The sequence below is a fragment of the Daphnia pulicaria genome, chromosome 6 (genome assembly GCF_021234035.1).
Source record: "Daphnia pulicaria isolate SC F1-1A chromosome 6, SC_F0-13Bv2, whole genome shotgun sequence".
Classification (NCBI taxonomy): domain Eukaryota; kingdom Metazoa; phylum Arthropoda; class Branchiopoda; order Diplostraca; family Daphniidae; genus Daphnia; species Daphnia pulicaria.
This window is the reverse complement of record NC_060918.1, coordinates 14658497-14682434: the sequence shown is the minus strand read 5'-3', so window position 1 is coordinate 14682434 and position 23938 is coordinate 14658497. Positions and strand designations below refer to the sequence as shown.

At 53.9% G+C, this 23938-nt stretch overlaps 1 protein-coding gene and 2 long non-coding RNA genes across 4 annotated transcripts; 1 reads left to right on the top strand and 2 right to left on the bottom strand.

The window, feature by feature from the left end:
- Positions 1-421: 421 nt before the first annotated feature.
- Positions 422-2546, top strand: LOC124341812. Its single transcript, XR_006918617.1, has 9 exons — positions 422-485; positions 584-672; positions 729-828; positions 888-974; positions 1045-1203; positions 1266-1385; positions 1558-1736; positions 1803-1943; positions 1999-2546. It is a non-coding gene; the product is annotated as an uncharacterized LOC124341812 (long non-coding RNA).
- A 1485-nt stretch (positions 2547-4031) lies between these two features.
- LOC124341938 lies at positions 4032-5176 on the bottom strand. Its single transcript, XR_006918678.1, has 3 exons — positions 4446-5176; positions 4317-4379; positions 4032-4252 (listed from the first exon to the last, which is right to left on the bottom strand). It is a non-coding gene; the product is annotated as an uncharacterized LOC124341938 (long non-coding RNA).
- A 108-nt stretch (positions 5177-5284) lies between these two features.
- LOC124342334 lies at positions 5285-6034 on the bottom strand. 2 transcript variants are annotated; one of them, XM_046795301.1, is made up of 5 exons: positions 5896-6034; positions 5729-5839; positions 5571-5669; positions 5422-5512; positions 5285-5362 (listed from the first exon to the last, which is right to left on the bottom strand). In XM_046795301.1, the coding sequence occupies exons 1-5, from the start codon at positions 5996-5998 to the stop codon at positions 5317-5319; spliced, it is 450 nt and encodes a 149-aa protein (XP_046651257.1). In that variant the 5' UTR covers positions 5999-6034; the 3' UTR covers positions 5285-5316. The 2 variants fall into 2 exon arrangements, with proteins under 2 accessions (XP_046651257.1, XP_046651258.1); XM_046795302.1 differs by having other exon boundaries at positions 5571-5654.
- Positions 6035-23938: the final 17904 nt, after the last annotated feature.

The following is a 23938-nucleotide window of genomic DNA, read 5'->3' as shown; positions in this document are numbered from 1 at the left end:
TTGGTTTCATATTGTTCTTTGTAAACAGTCTAAATTTTACAATTTCAAATTATTTGTAAAAACAATAAATTTTTTAAATTTTGATACTGTTTAGTACTTAACGCAGACGGATCTTTCTTTTCTTGTTTGCATTTTGTAGTCTTAAATAGGTCTGTATATTTTTACTGTATTTTCTTATTTGTAATTAATATTTGAGCATTTTTGTAATTAATATTTGAGCATTTTAAAGCTGTTAATCCATTCTTAGCATTTAAATTGACCCTACTCACATCTTTTTTTAGTTATTTAGTGTTAATTTCGTTACCAGTTTTCTTTCTCTCTCTGGCCTAGGAACTGTCAAAATGGTAAATTCGTGATTTTAAGGTAGATTTATCATATTAAGGTACTCAGTTCATTACAAGTGAGATTTTCTTTAGTAACCTGCTTTTTTCACATCAAAATACCCCCATTTTCTTTGTAAAATATCAGTTATGGGGTATGGCTTGGTCAGTTCGCTAAGTTGTTTCTCACATTATACATTCTGTCTACAGGAAACTTCAGCCATTCAATTTTATTAACCATTTTTCTATTATTACTGATCCAGGGACCCTTTTTCCTGAAGAAACTACCAGTATTATTGGTTATCAGTGGAATTTTTATCATCGTAAACTGTGAAGGCTGGAATGAGAACATGTAAGTTAACATACATGTTCTCATTGTAATTAATTCTAATATTCTCATTCCTTAAGTTAATCCAAGGCCTGGGATATGCTGTCAGTAGGATCTCGTCTATATCATTTATGGTATTAGGTCAGAGAAACCTATATAGACGCCTAGGTGAATCGAAGGGTATTTTCATATTCATCAATGTTACAATTACTTATACTTATGTTTTTATTCAATTCTAGTGGAGGTGGCCATTCAGTTGCTGTGCTGTTTGACAGCAAAGGGAAAAAACTTATATTGAACTGCAGGGACCTTGCACAAACCATTGGGTGAATATTTTCGTTATCTACAAGTTTGTCAAAATTAAAGCAAAAATGTAATGAAAATATTCATATTTAGCTCATTGGAATGGAGGAAGGCTAAACAAGGATCCATGCTATGATACAAGAAGGGAAAGAGAAAGTTGGATGACTGGCTGAATTCTTTTCTGTTGAATAAGGATGGATCGACATCAAGATGTGGAGGATGGGCTATCTCTTGGCAGATATAAAGGAAGTGGTAAGTCACAGTCTTGAAACAAAATAGTGTACTACTGGCCCATAATATTAGTTTCTTTGCAGCTTCCTGGGTAGCGGACCAGGTATTAAAAATTTACATAGACGAAGAAGATAACAGGTGTCCTCCTCATGACTCTGCAGTCATGAAAAGGCAATCTTTGAACTTTTAAACATCGCCGATAGGTATAATTTGAAAATAAATGACTAGTTTTATTTCCTTTACTGTTAAGAATATACTATTTCTCATTTTGTTACTTTTCTAGTTGATAATTTATTTTTCTTCAAGTGAATTCAAAATTTGACACTTTTTAAAGTCTTATTCTTCTCAATTTTAACGTGATTTTCTTTTCTTCAGATTTGGATTACTGGAGTACTGCCATACGAAATCCAGCATAGCCGTTTTCTCTGGGCTGTTTGCAAAACTCGCCAATGGTACTAAATAACGCTGGCGATCCTTTATGTTGTCACATTTTCCGTGAAGTTTGATGGTCTCTCGGAGAGTATGTCGGCGCGTTACTTCCATCAATCAGCAAAGTGATAAAACTGCCCATCACTCATAACAAATATAGTCATATTAAATTGATCGTTCTCTTTTTTCAGGACCTTCTCGGCGAGCCCAATGAATTACCTATTTGCGATATTAAAATATTTTGGCTGTTATTAACCCCCAATTAGATGGATATGAGGTGACAATGGAAGACTGCTACCGTCGCGTTTTTCCATGGCAGTTGGCTAATGATAGTGAGACATATAAGTTATTGTACAATGTAAAGAAATTAACTTCTTGTTTCTTTAGTATCGTTCCAAGAAAAATTCAGTTTGATAGATGCCTGGATGCTTTGTATCCGAAGCAAAGAAGAAGTTTTGCAGTTAAGAGAGGAAATGGGAAGATATGAAACAGGATTGATGACCATTAGAAGAAAAATAGAAGATATCTTTCAAAGGGACCATAAAAGTGGCGATATCTTAGTTCGTGGAAAGCGTTCATTATGCAGTCGGAACTAAAGAGACTTGATCGCTTGTTAAACGATTGTGACATCTGGTTTAGGGGTGCGGTTAGCGCCTATTCGAGGAATAATAGAGTACATGTAGTAGTAGGTAATAATGAAGATGATAGCGACGATGAAAACGATTGTGAAAGTAGTGATGACAACGAGGAACCTTGACGATGAGGCTGATTTTGGTGAAAACATTGATAATTGTGATGCCGAAGAGATTGATGATTCTACATCGGATGATTCTATTGTATTGAATTAGGCAGTAATCTTCTATTGGCAAAAAGTGTACGGTTACATTTCCTAAATACTTTCTTCATGACCGCTGAAATAAACTATTTTCTCATGATTTTCATCGGAGTCTTCATTTAATTTGAATGTTCTATTTACGCGTGAGCAAAGTACGTGCCAAGAAGATTTGTTTATGTGTAATACGATGAAAGTGATAGCGGAAGAACGGACTATGATGATGTCGATCAGGGAACGGCAATTAAAGATGAGTGGGATGAATAAGAATGAATTAAATGTACATGCATGTACAATAGATTACATTTGAATCCATATAAAGATTCAGCGTAAAAAGTTGTACATAGTTCATTATTTTCAATACGATCGGAGGCAGCCTGCATAGCGTTATGTGCGTTTGCGTGAATTGCCGGTACATGCGTGTAAAATTGATCGTTTATGGATCCATATTAAGATTCAGCGTAAAAAGTTGACTATAGGGCGTTAATTTTATTGTTTTTGGCGATAGCCTGCGGGACTTATTCGTTTTCGACGAAATTTTTCATGGAATCAAAACGACCCAATTCACTTTCTTTATCTAGGCAACCTTTTTCCAAAATTTTTTTTGTCGCCAACGACAAACTCCCGCCAAAAATAATGAAGATAATGTACTTGTTCAACTTTTTACGTTGAATCCAAATATGGATTCATAAACAATCAATTTTACACGCATGTACCGGCAATTCACGCTGAACGATAATTCACGCAAACGCACATAACGCTATGCAGGCTGCCTCCGATCGTATTGCAAATAATTAACTATGTACAACTTTTTACGCTGAATCTTTATATGGATTCAAATTTAATCCATTGTACATGCATGTACATTTAATTCATGCGAAACGTTAATACGTTAATACGTTAAGCGGAAAATTATACAAAGCGGATAATTTGACACACACATGCAGAAAAGAGGCGTCGCAATTTCACATCGGAGTGGCGGGGCTGAGCGCCAAGGCCCGCGACGGAGCCCACACGGCCCGGAAGGGAACTCGAATGTTTCGCGTCAATCGCATCGTCAACCATCTATCTTACAATCCGTCCAAGAGCAAAGTGGCCTACGACATCGCCCTGATTCAATTGGACCAGGAAGCCGAGTGGAACGATCTGGTCCAGCCGTCCTGTCTCCCCAATCCAGACAAAGATTCCTACACCGGAATGATGACCACCGTGGCCGGATGGGGTCTGACCAACGAGATCCAAAACGGTAAATCGTATATGGAAATTTTTTGGGATATCGTTGAAAATTTTTGAAAAAACGAGGCTAAGCTCAGCTTTTTTGTGTTATATTATCCATTCGCCAAAAATAATAAAACGAAAGGTGGTCAACGGCCAAACGCCCTACAGAAAGTTTACCTGCCCTAAATATAACATTCATTTATTTATAGAGAATTGGTGTAATATACCGGGGGATAGAGAAGGAATGAAAACACCATATATATTTAAAAAAAAATCTGTATTTCTCAGGATCTCAGGTATAAAACAATACATAACAATCGCACTTATCATGAAACGCAATGAAGCATTAGCAATGAAGAAAGTTTGATGAAGATGTGAAAGATGAGATTAATGGTAAAAAAGGGACTCAGACCAATGATGTCAACGAACCAGAGAGTGTTGAGGTGAATGAAGCGAACACGGATCTGCCTCCTCCCCATGAACTCGTCATCCAACTCATATTCAGTTTCGGTTCCCTGATCGAATCAGAGACAACTTGGGCAAATGAAATGCTCAGACTGTGAAATTTGGCCGCGTTTCAAACCTAAGCACCTGTCTGACACAAATAAACAAATTAATTTTTATTGCAACAAATTTAAATTTAAATTTATTTTACGTTTGGTGAAACCATTTGCCACATTTGCCATCACACAGAATCCATATCGGTCTCCTCCCTCGGCTAAATAAAGTAATATGCATAATGAATCAAAATTACAAACATAACAGCATGTAAGAGCAACTTTACCTTTCTGCAAGGCAGAGCTGCGCATAATGTAGGTTTCCTTAAAGGATCCGAGGTTGAGTCTACGTCATCCGCAAAAGATTTCTCCATGCGTCTTTATTTCGACTTTCGTGTTCCATTTTCCGGATCGCATATGGCCAGAGGAACTTCTTTTCGAGCTTTTGATGACGTGACTTGTACTTGAATGGTCCCTTCTTTTAATGCTGCCGTTGCTCTTGGCAAAGTGGGTACCGGAACTTCATCGGTATATGACCAAGCTCCTTTAATCACAGCAGAAGTAGCTGTTGATCGATGTAGTATTTTCGGAACTTTAGTGGTAGCTGGAGGCAGTTCTACTAAAACCGTAGCTGGCCGACTTGCTGTGGCTGCAGGAGCAGTTGATCGACTTGTTGAAGTTGAAGGAGTAGCTGACCGACTTTCTGGGGCTGCAGGAGCAACTGATCGACTTGTTTGAATTGGAGGAGTAGCTGGCTGACTATCTGGGGCTGCAGGAGCAGTTGGTCGACTTGTTGAAGTTGCTGGCCCACTTTCTGGGGCAGCAGGAGCAGCTGGTCGACTTGTTTGAATTGAAGGAGTAGCTGGCCGACTTTCTGGGGCTGCAGGAGCAGCTGGTCGACTTGTTGAAGGAGTAGCTGGCCGACTTGTTGAAGTTGCTGGCCGACTGTCTGGGTCTACAGGAGCAGTTGGTCGACTTGTTGAAGTTGCTGGCGAGTTAATTATCCGGTTAAAAAATCTCGTCTGTCTGATTAATAATTTCAACTGTAAGATATCAATAATAAAAACAATAAAAACTACTCCATACTTGCTGCTTCTATTGTTTTTGTTGAATTACTATAGCTTGAAAAAGTAGAAAAGACTTGTTCCCGTTCTTCTACTAAAGTTTCAGCTGATCCATCTCTCCAATGACCAAAATATAGGATCTGTAACGAAAAACGAAATAATTAGTATAAAATTATCGTTTTATAATAAATTTCAATACCTGGCATGGCCAGCTATGCGCTTGGCCGTGTAGCCAAGAGAGGACTTTTGTTCTAAGAGATAAAAACTTTCAAGAGCACTTTTCAGGAATGCTATGGACACGAAAAGAAATTAATATGATAATACTACAAACATTAAAAATGCTCTTACAGGTTACAGTTTGGTTGAAATCTGGTTCAACATAAATTGAATCAGCTGGTTGATCATGGATATCTGGCCACCGAGAAAAACTTTCTAAAAACAATAAAACTAGAACAATAAAGTAGTTTTCGAATAAGTCATACTAAGAATAAGATAATAAAGTTTACCATCTCTCTTTCGCTTAATCCTACTTTGAGCTACAAGTTCAGAACTTTTCTGTTTAGAACCGTCTCCTGAGTTATCCGCACCACTAGCAAATAGTCCGCAAGATTTCATTCCTTAAATAAAGCAAATTTAACATTTAAAATATTTCATTTGTCTAAGAAAAACAAACCTTTTCTTCGACTGCAATTGTACTTCTTAACTCGAGTCTTTTGTACTCGAGTCTTTTGTTCTTCGCTTCTTAAATCACAACCTTTACGTTCCATATTTCCCATTAAACGAATTCAATAGCTAAACTAGAATAATCAAATCCAATTACAAACTAAAATAAAAACGCAGTATATTACAGTTGACAGTGGGGACAGCAGAACTGAAAAATGTAAACAAGTATAGAAATATGCGTCTGCAAAAAGTACTAAACAGTATCCAAATTTAAAAAATTAAATTGTATTTTCAAATAAATTGAATTTGCAAAATTTAGACTGTTTACAAATAAAATATGAAACAAAACGTAATAATTAATTGAGATCCAATTTAAAAAATGCAAATTTAAGTTTAAATTAACAAAACTCCATTTTACCCTATGCTTCAGAGCGAAGGAAAATTTTAACTAAACTAAGAATAAATAACTGAATCTGAATCTGTATGAGGTTGTTTAACACAGGAACCTATCAAAGAACATTTAAATTAATTGAAATACAATGGAAGCAAGTCCAATAATAAAAAAAACAACTTACATGTTCCAGCCTTCATAGTTTACGATAAAGAAAATTCCACTGATAACCAATAATACTGGTAATTTCTTCAGAAAAAGGGTCCCTGGATCAATAATAATAGAAAATTATTAATAAAATTGAACGGCTGCAAACTTTCTATAGACAGAATGTAAAATGCAGGAAACAACTTAGCGAGCTTACCAAGCCATACTCCATAATTGATATTTTACAAAGAAAATAGGGGTGTTTTGATGGGAAAAAAGCAGGTTACTGAAGGAAATATCACCTGTAATAAACTGAGTTACTTAATATGATAAATATACCTTAAAATCATGATTTTACCATTTTGACAGTTCCTATAGGCAAGAGAGAGAAAGATAACTGGTAAAAAAAATAAGACAAAATGACTGGAAATAGATGTACATAGGGTAAATTTTAAAGCTGAGTACGAAAAACACCACTAAAAAGCTCAAATATTGATAATAAATAAGAAAATACAGCAAAAATATACGGGCCTATTTAAGAAAAATCAAAATGGCCGCCGAAATCAACAAATCTGGGACAACCAATTGGCCACCGCGGCAGCACTCGTTTCCCCCTACTAACCTGAGAGCGCATTTTGAGGACGAACGTTTGAGCTAGCTCACCAGTTCCGTGTTGGCCAATTCACACCAGAGCACGCCAGAGCACGCCAGTGCACGCCAGAGTACGCCAATTCAAACCAGAGCACGCCAGAGCACGCCAGTGCACGCAAGAGCACGTCAATGCACGCCAGAGCACGACAGTGCACGTCAGAGCATGCCAGTGCACGCCAGAGCACGCCAATTCACACCAGAGCACGCCAGTGCACGCCAGAGTACGCCAGTGCATGCCAGAGCACGTCAATGCACGCCAGAGCACGCCAGTGAACGCCAGAGCACGCCAATTCACACCAGAGCATTCCAGTGCACGCCAGAACACGCCAGTGCACGCCAGAGCACGCCAGTGCACGCCAGAGCACGTCAATGCACGCCAGAGCACGCCAATGCACGCCAGTGCACGCCAATTCACACCAGAGCACGCCAGTGCACGCCAGAAAACACCAGTGCACGCCAGAGAACGCCAATTCACACCAGAGCACGCCAGTGCACGCCAGAGCAGGCCAGAGCACGCCAATTAACACCAGAGCACGCCAGTGCACGCCAGAGCACGTCAATGCACACCAGAGCACGCCAGTGCACGCAAGAGCACGTAAATACACGCCAGAGAACGACAGTGCACGTCAGAGCACGCCAGTGCACGCCAGAGCACGCCAATTCACACCAGAGCACGCCAGTGCACGCCAGAGCAGGCCAGAGCACGCCAATTCACACCAGAGCACGCCAGTGCACGCCAGTGCACGCCAGAGCACGCCAGTGCACGCCAGAGCACGCCAATTCACACCAGAGCACGCCAGTAAACGCCAGAGCACGCCAGTGCACGCCAGAGCACGCCAGTGCACGCCAGAGCACGCCAGTGCACGCCAGAGCACGCCAGTGCACCCCAGAGCACGCCAGTGCACGCCAGAGCACGCCAGAGCACGCCAGTGCACGCCAGAGTACGCCAATTCAAACCAGAGCACGCCAGAGCACGCCAGTGCACGCCAGTGCACGCCAGAGCACTCCAATTCACACCAGAGCACGCCAGAGCACGCCAGAGCACGCCAGTTCACGCCAGAGCACGCCAGTGCACGCCAGAGCACGTCAATGCACGCCAGAGCACGCCAGTGCACTCCACAGCACGCCAGTACACGCCAGAGCACGCCAATTCACACCAGAGCACGCCAATTCACACCAGAGCACGTCAATGCACGCCAGAGCACGCCAGAGCACGCCAGAGCACGCCAGTGCACGCCAGAGCACGTCAATGCACGCCAGAGCACGCCAGAGCACGCCAGTGCACGCCAGAGCACGGTAGAGCACAGCAGAGAACAGCTCCGCACTTGAAGTTGCTATAATATTTTTTTTTACACTTGTTAAAACCATTTTTTAATTACAGGATGTGTAAATCAATGTCCAATACACCATTTCAAATCTATTGAATCAATAAATTTATCGAGCAAATGATGAACAAAAAGTTTTAGAAAAACGCACATCACAGCACTTGAATTTTTAAAAATTATTCAAGTTATTTGAGTTCTATTGTCGGGTAGTGGATTTCTATTGTCAAGCACTTGAATTCTGCATAGCAGAGCAGGACAGAGCACGACAGAGCACGCCAGAGCACGACAGAGCACGCCAGAGCACGCCAGTGCACGCCAGAGCACGCCAATTCACACCAGAGCACTCCAGTGCACGCCAGAGCACGCCAGTGCACGCCAGAGCACGCCAGTGCACGCCAGAGCACGCCAGTGCACGCCAGAGCACGTAAATGCACGCCAGAGCACGTAAATGCACGCCAGAGCACGCCAATTCACACCAGAGCACGCCAGTGCACACCAGAGCACGCCAGTGCACGCCAGAGCACGTAAATGCACGCCAGAGCACGCCAGTGCACTCCACAGCACGCCAATTCACACCAGAGCACGCCAGTGCACGCCAGAGCACGGCAGTGCACGCCAGAGCACGCCAATTCACACCAGAGCACGCCAGTGCACGCCAGAGTACGCCAGTGCACGCCAGAGCACGTCAATGCACGCCAGAGCAAGCCAGTGCACGCCAAAGCACGCCAGTTCACGCCAGAGCACGCCAGAGCACGCCAGTGCCCGCCAGAGTACGCCAGTGCACGCCAGAGCAAGCCAGTGCACACCAGAGCACTCCAATTTACACCAGAGCACGCCAGTAAACACCAGAGCACGCCAGTAAACGCCAGAGCACGCCAGTGCACGCCAGAGCACGTCAATGCACGCCAGAGCACGACAGTGCACACCAGAGCACGCCAATTCACACCAGAGCACGCCAGTGCACGCCAGAGCACGGCTCTGCACGCCAGAGCACGCCAATGCACACCAGAGCACGCCAGTGCACGCAAGAGTACGCCAGTGCACGCCAGAGCACGCCAATTCAAACTAGAGCACGCAAGTGCACGCCATAGCACGCCAGTGCACGTCAAAGCACGCCAGTGCACGCCAGAGCACGGCAATGCACGCCAGAGAACGTCAATGCACGCCAGAGCACGACAATGCACGCCAGAGCACGTCAATGCACGCCAGGGCACGCCAGTGCACGCCAGAGCCCGCCAGTGCACGCCAGAGCACGCCAAATCTTGCTAGAGTACGCAAATTCAAACCAGAGCACGCAAGAGCACGCCAGTGCACGCCAGAGAACTCCAATTCACACCAGAGCACGCCAGTGTACGCCAGAGCACGCCAGTTCACGCCAGTGCTTGCCAGAGCACGTCAATGCACGCCAGAGCACGCCAGTGCACTCCAGAGCACGCCAGTACACGCCAGAGAACGCCAATTGACACCAGAGCACGCCAATTCACACCAGAGCACGCCAGTGCACGCCAGAGCACGCCAGTGCACGCCAGAGCACGTCAATGCACGCAAGAGCACGCCAGTGCACGCCAGAGCACGGCAGTGCACGCCAGAGCACGCCAGTGCACGCCAGAGCACGCCAGTGCACGCCAGAGCACGCCAGTGCACGCCAGAGCACGTAAATGCACGCCAGAGCACGCCAATTCACACCAGAGCACGCCAGTGCACGCCAGAGAACGCCAGTGCACGCCAGAGCACGCCAGTGTACGCCAGAGCACGCCAGTGCACGCCAGAGCACGCCAGTGCACGCCAGATAACGCCAATTCACACCAGAGCACGCAAGTGCACGCCAGAAACGCCAGTGCACGTTAATGCACGCCAGAGCACGTCAATGCACGCCAGAGCACGACAGTGCACGCCAGAGCACGCCAATTCACACCAGAGCACGCCAGTGCACGCCAGAGCACGGCAGTGCACGGCAGTGCACGCCAGAGCACGCCAATTCACACCAGAGCACGCCAGTGCACGCCAGAGTACGCCAGTGCACGCCTAAGCACGTCAATGCACGCCACAGCAAGCCAGTGCACGCCAGTGCACGCCAGTGCACGCCAAAGCACGCCAGTTCACGCCAGAGCACGCCAGAGCACGCCAGTGCTCGCCAGAGTACGCCAGTGCACGCAAGAGCAAGCCAGTGCACACCAGAGAACTCCAATTTACACCAGAGCACGCCAGTAAACGCCAGAGCACGCCAGAGCACGCCAGAGCACGCCAGTGCACGCCAGAGCACGTCAATGCACGCCAGAGCACGACAGTGCACACCAGAGCACGCCAATTCACACCAGAGCACGCCAGTGCACGCCAGAGCACGGCTCTGCACGCCAGAGCACGCCAATGCACACCAGAGCACGCCAGTGCACGCCAGAGTACGCCAGTGCACGCCAGAGCACGCCAATTCACACTAGAGCACGCAAGTGCACGCCATAGCACGCCAGTGCACGTCAAAGCACGCCAGTGCACGCCAGAGCACGGCAATGCACGCCAGAGAACGTTAATGCACGCCAGAGCACGACAATGCACGCCAGAGCACGTCAATGCACGCCAGGGCACGCCAGTGCACGCCAGAGCCCGCCAGTGCACGCCAGAGCACGCCAGTGCTTGCCAGAGTACGCAAATTCAAACCAGAGCACGCAAGAGCACGCCAGTGCACGCCAGAGAACTCCAATTCACACCACAGCACGCCAGTGTACGCCAGAGCACGCCAGTTCTCGCCAGAGCACGTCAATGCACGCCAGAGCACGCCAGTGCACTCCAAAGCACGCCAGTGCACGCCAGAGCACGGCAATGCACGCCAGAGAACGTCAATGCACGCCAGAGCACGACAATGCACGCCAGAGCACGTCAATGCACGCCAGGGCACGCCAGTGCACGCCAGAGCCCGCCAGTGCACGCCAGAGCACGCCAAATCTTGCCAGAGTACGCAAATTCAAACCAGAGCACGCAAGAGCACGCCAGTGCACGCCAGAGAACTCCAATTCACACCAGAGCACGCCAGTGTACGCCAGAGCACGCCAGTTCACGCCAGTGCTCGCCAGAGCACGTCAATGCACGCCAGAGCACGCCAGTGCACTCCAGAGCACGCCAGTACACGCCAGAGCACGCCAATTGACACCAGAGCACGCCAATTCACACCAGAGCACGCACGTGCACGCCAGAGCACGTCAATGCACGCCAGTGCACGCCAGTGCACGCCAGAGCACGGCAGTGCACGCCAGAGCACGCCAGTGCACGCCAGAGCACGTAAATGCACGCCAGAGCACGCCAATTCACACCAGAGCACGCCAGTGCACGCCAGAGAACGCCAGTGCACGCCAGAGCACGCCAGTGCACGCCAGAGCACGCCAGTGCACGCCAGAGCACGCCAGTGCACGCCAGAGCACGCCAGTGCACGCCAGAGCACGCCAGTGCACGCCAGATAACGCCAATTCACACCAGAGCACGCAAGTGCACGTTAATGCACGCCAGAGCACGTCAATGCACGCCAGAGCACGACAGTGCACGCCAGAGCACGCCAATTCACACCAGAGCACGCCAGTGCACGGCAGAGCACGGCAGTGCACGCCAGAGCACGCCAATTCACACCAGAGCACGCCAGTGCACGCCAGAGTACGCCAGTGCACGCCTAAGCACGTCAATGCACGCCAGTTCACGCCAGAGCACGCCAGAGCACGCCAGTGCTCGCCAGAGTACGCCAGTGCACGCAAGAGCAAGCCAGTGCACACCAGAGCACTCCAATTTACACCAGAGCACGCCAGTAAACGCCAGAGCACGCCAGTAAACGCCAGAGCACGCCATTGCACGCCAGAGCACGTCAATGCACGCCAGAGCACGACAGTGCACACCAGAGCACGCCAATTCACACCAGAGCACGCCAGTTCACGCCAGAGCACGGCTCTGCACGCCAGAGCACGGCTCTGCACGCCAGAGCACGCCAATGCACACCAGAGCACGCCAGTGCACGCCAGAGTACGCCAGTGCACGCCAGAGCACGCCAATTCACACTAGAGCACGCAAGTGCACGCCATAGCACGCCAGTGCACGTCAAAGCACGCCAGTGCACGCCAGAGCACGGCAATGCACGCCAGAGAACGTCAATGCACGCCAGAGCACGACAATGCACGCCAGAGCACGTCAATGCACGCCAGGGCACGCCAGTGCACGCCAGAGCCCGCCAGTGCACGCCAGAGCACGCCAGTGCTTGCCAGAGTACGCAAATTCAAACCAGAGCACGCAAGAGCACGCCAGTGCACGCCAGAGAACTCCAATTCACACCACAGCACGCCAGTGTACGCCAGAGCACGCCAGTTCACGCCAGAGCACGCCAGCGCACGCCAGAGCACGCCAGAGCACGCCAATGAACGCAAGAGCACGCCAATTCACACCAGAGCACGCCAGTGCACGCCAGAGTACGCCAGTGCACGCCAGAGCACGTCAATGCACGCCAGAGCACGCCAGTGCACGCCAGAGCACGCCAGTGCACGCCAGAGCACGCCGGTGCACGCCAGAGCACGCCAGTGCACGCCATAGCACGCCAGTGCACCCCAGAGCACGCCAGTGCACGCCAGAGCACGCCAGCGCACGCCAGAGCACGCCAGAGCACGCCAATGAACGCAAGAGCACGCCAATGAACGCCAGAGCACGCCAGTGCACGCAAGAGCACGCCAATTCAAACCAGAGCACGCCAGTGCACGCGAGAGCAGGCCAGAGCACGCCAATTCACACCAGAGCACGCCAGTGCACGCCAGAGCACGCCAGTGCACGCCAGAGCACGCCAGAGCACGCCAGTGCACGCCAGAGCACGTCAATGCACGCCAGAGCACGACAGTGCACGTCAGAGCATGCCAGTGCACGCCATAGCACGCCAATTCACACCAGAGCACGCCAGTGCACGCCAGAGTACGCCAGTTCATGCCAGAGCACGTCAATGCACGCCAGAGCACGCCAGTGAACGCCAGTGCACGCCAGAGCACGCCAGTCCACGCCAGAGCACGCCAATTCACACCAGAGCACGCCAGTGCACGCCAGAGCACGCCAGTGCACGCCAGAGCACGCCAGAGCACGCCAATGAACGCCAGTGTACGCCAGTGCACGCCAGTGCAAACCAGTGCACGCCAGAGCACGTCAATGCACGCCAGAGCACGCCAGTGCACGCCAGAGAACGCCAGTGCACGCCAGAGCACGCCAGTCCACGCCAGAGCACGCCAATTCACACCAGAGCACGCCAGTGCACGCCAGAGCACGCCAGTGCACGCCAGAGCACGCCAGAGCACGCCAATGAACGCCAGTGTACGCCAGTGCACGCCAGTGCACGCCAGTGCACGCCAGAGCACGTCAATGCACGCCAGAGCACGACAGTGCACGCCAGAGCACGCCAGTGCACGCCAGAGCACGCCAATTCACACCAGAGCACGCCAGTGCACGCCAGAGTACGCCAGTGCACGCCAGAGCACGTCAATGCACGCCAGAGCACGCCAGTGCACGCCAGAGCACGCCAGTGCACGCCAGAGCACGCCAGTGCACGCCATAGCACGCCAGTGCACCCCAGAGCACGCCAGTGCACGCCAGAGCACGCCAGCGCACGCCAGAGCACGCCAGAGCACGCCAATGAACGCAAGAGCACGCCAATTCACACCAGAGCACGCCAGTGCACGCCAGAGTACGCCAGTGCACGCCAGAGCACGTCAATGCACGCCAGAGCACGCCAGTGCACGCCAGAGCACGCCAGTGCACGCCAGAGCACGCCAGTGCACGCCAGAGCACGCCAGTGCACGCCATAGCACGCCAGTGCACCCCAGAGCACGCCAGTGCACGCCAGAGCACGCCAGCGCACGCCAGAGCACGCCAGAGCACGCCAATGAACGCAAGAGCACGCCAATGAACGCCAGAGCACGCCAGTGCACGCAAGAGCACGCCAGTGCACGCCAGAGAACGCCAGTGCACGCCAGTGCACGCCAGTCCACGCCAGAGCACGCCAATTCACACCAGAGCACGCCAGTAAACGCCAGAGCACGACAGTGCACGCCAGAGCACGCCAGAGCACGCCAATGAACGCCAGTGTACGCCAGTGCACGCCAGAGCACGCCTGTGCACGCCAGAGAACGACAGTGCACGTCAGAGCACGCCAGTCCACGCCAGAGCACGCCAGAGCACGCCAATTCACACCAGAGCACGCCAGAGCACGCCAGTGCACGCCAGAGTACGCCAATTCAAACCAGAGCACGCCAGAGCACGCCAGTGCACGCAAGAGCACGTCAATGCACGCCAGAGCACGACAGTGCACGTCAGAGCATGCCAGTGCACGCCAGAGCACGCCAATTCACACCAGAGCACGCCAGTGCACGCCAGAGTACGCCAGTGCATGCCAGAGCACGTCAATGCACGCCAGAGCACGCCAGTGAACGCCAGAGCACGCCAATTCACACCAGAGCATTCCAGTGCACGCCAGAACACGCCAGTGCACGCCAGAGCACGCCAGTGCACGCCAGAGCACGTCAATGCACGCCAGAGCACGCCAATGCACGCCAGTGCACGCCAATTCACACCAGAGCACGCCAGTGCACGCCAGAAAACACCAGTGCACGCCAGAGAACGCCAATTCACACCAGAGCACGCCAGTGCACGCCAGAGCAGGCCAGAGCACGCCAATTAACACCAGAGCACGCCAGTGCACGCCAGAGCACGTCAATGCACACCAGAGCACGCCAGTGCACGCAAGAGCACGTAAATACACGCCAGAGAACGACAGTGCACGTCAGAGCACGCCAGTGCACGCCAGAGCACGCCAATTCACACCAGAGCACGCCAGTGCACGCCAGAGCAGGCCAGAGCACGCCAATTCACACCAGAGCACGCCAGTGCACGCCAGTGCACGCCAGAGCACGCCAGTGCACGCCAGAGCACGCCAATTCACACCAGAGCACGCCAGTAAACGCCAGAGCACGCCAGTGCACGCCAGAGCACGCCAGTGCACGCCAGAGCACGCCAGTGCACGCCAGAGCACGCCAGTGCACCCCAGAGCACGCCAGTGCACGCCAGAGCACGCCAGAGCACGCCAGTGCACGCCAGAGTACGCCAATTCAAACCAGAGCACGCCAGAGCACGCCAGTGCACGCCAGTGCACGCCAGAGCACTCCAATTCACACCAGAGCACGCCAGAGCACGCCAGAGCACGCCAGTTCACGCCAGAGCACGCCAGTGCACGCCAGAGCACGTCAATGCACGCCAGAGCACGCCAGTGCACTCCACAGCACGCCAGTACACGCCAGAGCACGCCAATTCACACCAGAGCACGCCAATTCACACCAGAGCACGTCAATGCACGCCAGAGCACGCCAGAGCACGCCAGAGCACGCCAGTGCACGCCAGAGCACGTCAATGCACGCCAGAGCACGCCAGAGCACGCCAGTGCACGCCAGAGCACGGTAGAGCACAGCAGAGAACAGCTCCGCACTTGAAGTTGCTATAATATTTTTTTTTACACTTGTTAAAACCATTTTTTAATTACAGGATGTGTAAATCAATGTCCAATACACCATTTCAAATCTATTGAATCAATAAATTTATCGAGCAAATGATGAACAAAAAGTTTTAGAAAAACGCACATCACAGCACTTGAATTTTTAAAAATTATTCAAGTTATTTGAGTTCTATTGTCGGGTAGTGGATTTCTATTGTCAAGCACTTGAATTCTGCATAGCAGAGCAGGACAGAGCACGACAGAGCACGCCAGAGCACGACAGAGCACGCCAGAGCACGCCAGTGCACGCCAGAGCACGCCAATTCACACCAGAGCACTCCAGTGCACGCCAGAGCACGCCAGTGCACGCCAGAGCACGCCAGTGCACGCCAGAGCACGCCAGTGCACGCCAGAGCACGTAAATGCACGCCAGAGCACGTAAATGCACGCCAGAGCACGCCAATTCACACCAGAGCACGCCAGTGCACGCCAGAGCACGCCAGTGCACGCCAGAGCACGTCAATGCACGCCAGAGCACGCCAGTGCACTCCACAGCACGCCAATTCACACCAGAGCACGCCTGTGCACGCCAGAGCACGGCAGTGCACGCCAGAGCACGCCAATTCACACCAGAGCACGCCAGTGCACGCCAGAGTACGCCAGTGCACGCCAGAGCACGTCAATGCACGCCAGAGCAAGCCAGTGCACGCCAAAGCACGCCAGTTCACGCCAGAGCACGCCAGAGCACGCCAGTGCCCGCCAGAGTACGCCAGTGCACGCCAGAGCAAGCCAGTGCACACCAGAGCACTCCAATTTACACCAGAGCACGCCAGTAAACACCAGAGCACGCCAGTAAACGCCAGAGCACGCCAGTGCACGCCAGAGCACGTCAATGCACGCCAGAGCACGACAGTGCACACCAGAGCACGCCAATTCACACCAGAGCACGCCAGTGCACGCCAGAGCACGGCTCTGCACGCCAGAGCACGCCAATGCACACCAGAGCACGCCAGTGCACGCAAGAGTACGCCAGTGCACGCCAGAGCACGCCAATTCAAACTAGAGCACGCAAGTGCACGCCATAGCACGCCAGTGCACGTCAAAGCACGCCAGTGCACGCCAGAGCACGGCAATGCACGCCAGAGAACGTCAATGCACGCCAGAGCACGACAATGCACGCCAGAGCACGTCAATGCACGCCAGGGCACGCCAGTGCACGCCAGAGCCCGCCAGTGCACGCCAGAGCACGCCAAATCTTGCCAGAGTACGCAAATTCAAACCAGAGCACGCAAGAGCACGCCAGTGCACGCCAGAGAACTCCAATTCACACCAGAGCACGCCAGTGTACGCCAGAGCACGCCAGTTCACGCCATTGCTTGCCAGAGCACGTCAATGCACGCCAGAGCACGCCAGTGCACTCCAGAGCACGCCAGTACACGCCAGAGAACGCCAATTGACACCAGAGCACGCCAATTCACACCAGAGCACGCCAGTGCACGCCAGAGCACGCCAGTGCACGCCAGAGCACGTCAATGCACGCAAGAGCACGCCAGTGCACGCCAGAGCACGGCAGTGCACGCCAGAGCACGCCAGTGCACGCCAGAGCACGCCAGTGCACGCCAGAGCACGCCAGTGCACGCCAGAGCACGTAAATGCACGCCAGAGCACGCCAATTCACACCAGAGCACGCCAGTGCACGCCAGAGAACGCCAGTGCACGCCAGAGCACGCCAGTGTACGCCAGAGCACGCCAGTGCACGCCAGAGCACGCCAGTGCACGCCAGATAACGCCAATTCACACCAGAGCACGCAAGTGCACGCCAGAAACGCCAGTGCACGTTAATGCACGCCAGAGCACGTCAATGCACGCCAGAGCACGACAGTGCACGCCAGAGCACGCCAATTCACACCAGAGCACGCCAGTGCACGCCAGAGCACGGCAGTGCACGGCAGTGCACGCCAGAGCACGCCAATTCACACCAGAGCACGCCAGTGCACGCCAGAGTACGCCAGTGCACGCCTAAGCACGTCAATGCACGCCACAGCAAGCCAGTGCACGCCAGTGCACGCCAGTGCACGCCAAAGCACGCCAGTTCACGCCAGAGCACGCCAGAGCACGCCAGTGCTCGCCAGAGTACGCCAGTGCACGCAAGAGCAAGCCAGTGCACACCAGAGAACTCCAATTTACACCAGAGCACGCCAGTAAACGCCAGAGCACGCCAGAGCACGCCAGAGCACGCCAGTGCACGCCAGAGCACGTCAATGCACGCCAGAGCACGACAGTGCACACCAGAGCACGCCAATTCACACCAGAGCACGCCAGTGCACGCCAGAGCACGGCTCTGCACGCCAGAGCACGCCAATGCACACCAGAGCACGCCAGTGCACGCCAGAGTACGCCAGTGCACGCCAGAGCACGCCAATTCACACTAGAGCACGCAAGTGCACGCCATAGCACGCCAGTGCACGTCAAAGCACGCCAGTGCACGCCAGAGCACGGCAATGCACGCCAGAGAACGTTAATGCACGCCAGAGCACGACAATGCACGCCAGAGCACGTCAATGCACGCCAGGGCACGCCAGTGCACGCCAGAGCCCGCCAGTGCACGCCAGAGCACGCCAGTGCTTGCCAGAGTACGCAAATTCAAACCAGAGCACGCAAGAGCACGCCAGTGCACGCCAGAGAACTCCAATTCACACCACAGCACGCCAGTGTACGCCAGAGCACGCCAGTTCACGCCAGTGCTCGCCAGAGCACGTCAATGCACGCCAGAGCACGCCAGTGCACTCCAAAGCACGCCAGTGCACGCCAGAGCACGGCAATGCACGCCAGAGAACGTCAATGCACGCCAGAGCACGACAATGCACGCCAGAGCACGTCAATGCACGCCAGGGCACGCCAGTGCACGCCAGAGCCCGCCAGTGCACGCCAGAGCACGCCAAATCTTGCCAGAGTACGCAAATTCAAACCAGAGCACGCAAGAGCACGCCAGTGCACGCCAGAGAACTCCAATTCACACCAGAGCACGCCAGTGTACGCCAGAGCACGCCAGTTCACGCCAGTGCTCGCCAGAGCACGTCAATGCACGCCAGAGCACGCCAGTGCACTCCAGAGCACGCCAGTACACGCCAGAGCACGCCAATTGACACCAGAGCACGCCAATTCACACCAGAGCACGCACGTGCACGCCAGAGCACGTCAATGCACGCCAGTGCACGCCAGTGCACGCCAGAGCACGGCAGTGCACGCCAGAGCACGCCAGTGCACGCCAGAGCACGTAAATGCACGCCAGAGCACGCCAATTCACACCAGAGCACGCCAGTGCACGCCAGAGAACGCCAGTGCACGCCAGAGCACGCCAGTGCACGCCAGAGCACGCCAGTGCACGCCAGAGCACGCCAGTGCACGCCAGAGCACGCCAGTGCACGCCAGAGCACGCCAGTGCACGCCAGATAACGCCAATTCACACCAGAGCACGCAAGTGCACGCCAGAAACGCCAGTGCACGTTAATGCACGCCAGAGCACGTCAATGCACGCCAGAGCACGACAGTGCACGCCAGAGCACGCCAATTCACACCAGAGCACGCCAGTGCACGGCAGAGCACGGCAGTGCACGCCAGAGCACGCCAATTCACACCAGAGCACGCCAGTGCACGCCAGAGTACGCCAGTGCACGCCTAAGCACGTCAATGCACGCCAGTTCACGCCAGAGCACGCCAGAGCACGCCAGTGCTCGCCAGAGTACGCCAGTGCACGCAAGAGCAAGCCAGTGCACACCAGAGCACTCCAATTTACACCAGAGCACGCCAGTAAACGCCAGAGCACGCCAGTAAACGCCAGAGCACGCCATTGCACGCCAGAGCACGTCAATGCACGCCAGAGCACGACAGTGCACACCAGAGCACGCCAATTCACACCAGAGCACGCCAGTTCACGCCAGAGCACGGCTCTGCACGCCAGAGCACGGCTCTGCACGCCAGAGCACGCCAATGCACACCAGAGCACGCCAGTGCACGCCAGAGTACGCCAGTGCACGCCAGAGCACGCCAATTCACACTAGAGCACGCAAGTGCACGCCATAGCACGCCAGTGCACGTCAAAGCACGCCAGTGCACGCCAGAGCACGGCAATGCACGCCAGAGAACGTCAATGCACGCCAGAGCACGACAATGCACGCCAGAGCACGTCAATGCACGCCAGGGCACGCCAGTGCACGCCAGAGCCCGCCAGTGCACGCCAGAGCACGCCAGTGCTTGCCAGAGTACGCAAATTCAAACCAGAGCACGCAAGAGCACGCCAGTGCACGCCAGAGAACTCCAATTCACACCACAGCACGCCAGTGTACGCCAGAGCACGCCAGTTCACGCCAGTGCTCGCCAGAGCACGTCAATGCACGCCAGAGCACGCCAGTGCACTCCAGAGCACGCCAGTACACGCCAGAGCACGCCAATTGACACCAGAGCACGCCAATTCACACCAGAGCACGCCAGTGCACGCCAGAGCACGTCAATGCACGCCAGAGCACGCCAGTGCACGCCAGAGCACGGCAGTGCACGCCAGAGCACGCCAGTGCACGCCAGAGCACGCCAGTGCACGCCAGAGCACGCCAGTGCACGCCAGAGCACGCCAGTGCACGCCAGTGCACGCCAGAGCACGTCAATGCACGCCAGAGCACGCCAGAGCACTCCAGTGCACGCCAGAGCACGGTAGAGCACAGCAGAGAACAGCTCAGCACTTGAAGTTGCTATAATATTTTTTTCACTTGTGAAAATTATTTTTTAATTACAGGATGTGTAAATCAATGTCCAATACACCATTTCAAGTCTATTGAATCAATAAATTTTTAGAGCAAATCATGAACAAAAAGTTTTAGAAAAACGCACATCACAGCACTTGAATTTTTAAAAATTATTCAAGTTATTTGAGTTCTGTTGTCGGGTAGTGGATTTCTATTGTCAAGCTCTTGAGTTCTGCATAGCAGAGCATGCCAGAGCACGCCAGTGCACGCCAGAGCACGTCAGTGAACGCCAGAGCACGCCAGTGCACGCCAGAGCACGCCAGTGCACGCCAGAGCACGCCAGTGCACGCCAGAGCACGCCAGTGCACGCCAGAGCACGCCAGTGCACGCCAGAGCACGTCAATGCACGCCAGAGCAAGCCAGTGCACGCCAGAGCACGTCAATGCACGCCAGAGCACGCCAGTGAACGAAAAGCACGCAAGTGCACGCCAGAGCACGCCACTGCACGCCAGAGCAGGTCACTGCACGCCAGAGCACGTCAATGCACGCCAGAGCACGCCAGTGCACGCCAGAGTACGCCAATTAAAACCAGAGCACGCCAGAGCACGCCATTGCACGCCAGTGCACGCCAGAGCACGCCAGTGCACGCCAGATTACGTCAATGCACGCCAGAGCACGACAGAGCACGCCAGAGCACGACAGAGCACGCCAGAGCACGCCAGTGCACGCCAGAGCACGCCAATTCACACCAGAGCACTCCAGTGCACGCCAGAGTACGCCAGTGCACGCCAGAGCACGCCAGTGCACGCCAGAGCACGTAAATGCACGCCAGAGCACGCCAATTCACACCAGAGCACGCCAGTGCACGCCAGAGAACGCCAGTGCACGCCAGAGCACGCCAGTGCACGCCAGAGTACGCCAGTGCACGCCAGAGCACGCCAGTGCACGCCAGATAACGCCAATTCACACCAGAGCACGCAAGTGCACGCCAGAAACGCCAGTGCACGTTAATGCATGCCAGAGCACGCCAGTGCAGGCCAGAGCACGCCAGTGCACGCCAGAGCACGTCAATAAACGTCAGAGCACGTCAATGCACGCCAGAGCACGTCAATGTACGCCAGAGCACGCCAGTGCACGTTAGAGCACGCCAATTCACACCAGAGCACTCCAGTGCACGCCAGAGCACGCCAGTGCACGCCAGAGCACGCCAGTGCACGCCAGAGCACGTCAATCCACGCCAGAGCACGTCAATCCACGCCAGAGAACGCCAATTCACACCAGAGCACGCCAGTGCACGCCAGAGCACGCCAGTGCACGCCAGAGCACGCCAGTGCACGCCAGAGCACGTCAATGCACGCCAGAGCACGCCGATTCACACCAGAGTACGCCAGTGCACGCCAGAGAACGCCAGTGCACGCCAGAGTACGCCAGTGCACGCCAGAGCACGCCAGTGCACGCCAGAGCACGCCAATTTACAACAGAGCACGCAAGTGCACGCCAAAAACGCCAGTGCACGTTAATGCACGCCAGAGCACGCCAGTGCAGGCCAGAGCACGCCAGTGCACGCCAGAGCACGTCAATAAACGTCAGAGCACGTCAATGCACGCCAGAGCACGCCAATGCACGCCAGTGCACGCCAATTCTCACCAGAGCACACCAGTGCACGCCAGAGAACACCAGTGCACGCCAGAGCACGCCAATTCACACCAGAGCACGCCAGTGCACGCCAGAGCAGGCCAGAGCACGCCAGAGCACGCCAGTGCACGCAAGAGCACGTCAATGCACGCCAGAGAACGACAGTGCACGTCAGAGCATGCCAGTGCACGCCAGAGCACGCCAATTCACACCAGAGCACGCCAGTGCACGCCAGTGCACGCCAGAGCACGCCAGAGCACGCCAGTGCACGCCAGAGCACGTCAATGCACGCCAGAGCACGACAGTGCACGTCAGAGCACGCCAGTGCACGCCAGAGCACGCCAATTCACACCAGAGCACGCCAGTGCACGCTAGAGTACGCCAGTGCACGCCAGAGCACGTCAATGCACGCCAGAGCACGCCAATTCACACCAGAGCACTCCAGTGGACGCCAGAGCACGCCAGTGCACGCCAGAGCACGCCAGTGCACGCCAGAGCACGTCAATGCACGCCAGAGCACGCCAATGCACGCCAGTGCACGCCAATTCACACCAGAGCACGCAAGTGCACGCCAGAGCAGGCCAGTGCACGCCAGAGCACGTAAATGCACGCCAGAGCACGCCAATTCACACAAAAGCACGCCAGTGCACGCCAGAGAACGCCAGTGCACGCCAGAGCACGCCAGTGCACGCCAGAGCACGCCAGTGCACGCCAGAGCACGCCAGTGCACGCCAGAGCACGCCAGTGCACGCCAGAGCACGCCAGTGCACGCCAGATAACGCCAATTCACACCAGAGCACGCAAGTGCACGCCAGAAACGCCAGTGCACGTTAATGCACGCCAGAGCACGCCAGTGCAGGCCAGAGCACGCCAGTGCACGCCAGAGCACGTCAATAAACGTCAGAGCACGTCAATGCACGCCAGAGCACGTCAATGCACGCCAGAGCACGCCAGTGCACGCCAGAGCACGCCAATTCACACCAGAGCACTCCAGTGCACGCCAGAGCACGCCGGTGCACGCCAGAGCACGCCAGTGCACGCCAGAGCACGCTAGTGCACGCCAGAGCACGTCAATCCACGCCAGAGAACGCCAATTCACACCAGAGCACGCCAGTGCACGCCAGAGCACGCCAGTGCACGCCAGAGCACGCCAGTGCACGCCAGAGCACGTCAATGCACGCCAGAGCACGCCAATTCACACCAGAGCACGCCAGTGCACGCCAGAGAACGCCAGTGCACGCCAGAGTACGCCAGTGCACGCCAGAGCACGCCAGTGCACGCCAGTGCACGCCAATTTACAACAGAGCACGCAAGTGCACGCCAGAAACGCCAGTGCACGTTAATGCACGCCAGAGCACGCCAGTGCAGGCCAGAGCACGCCAGTGCACGCCAGAGCACGTCAATAAACGTCAGAGCACGTCAATGCACGCCAGAGCACGCCAATGCACGCCAGTGCACGCCAATTCTCACCAGAGCACACCAGTGGACGCCAGAGAACACCAGTGCACGCCAGAGCACGCCAATTCACACCAGAGCACGCCAGTGCACGCCAGAGCAGGCCAGAGCACGCCAGAGCACGCCAGTGCACGCAAGAGCACGTCAATGCACGCCAGAGAACGACATTGCACGTCAGAGCATGCCAGTGCACGCCAAAGCACGCCAATTCACACCAGAGC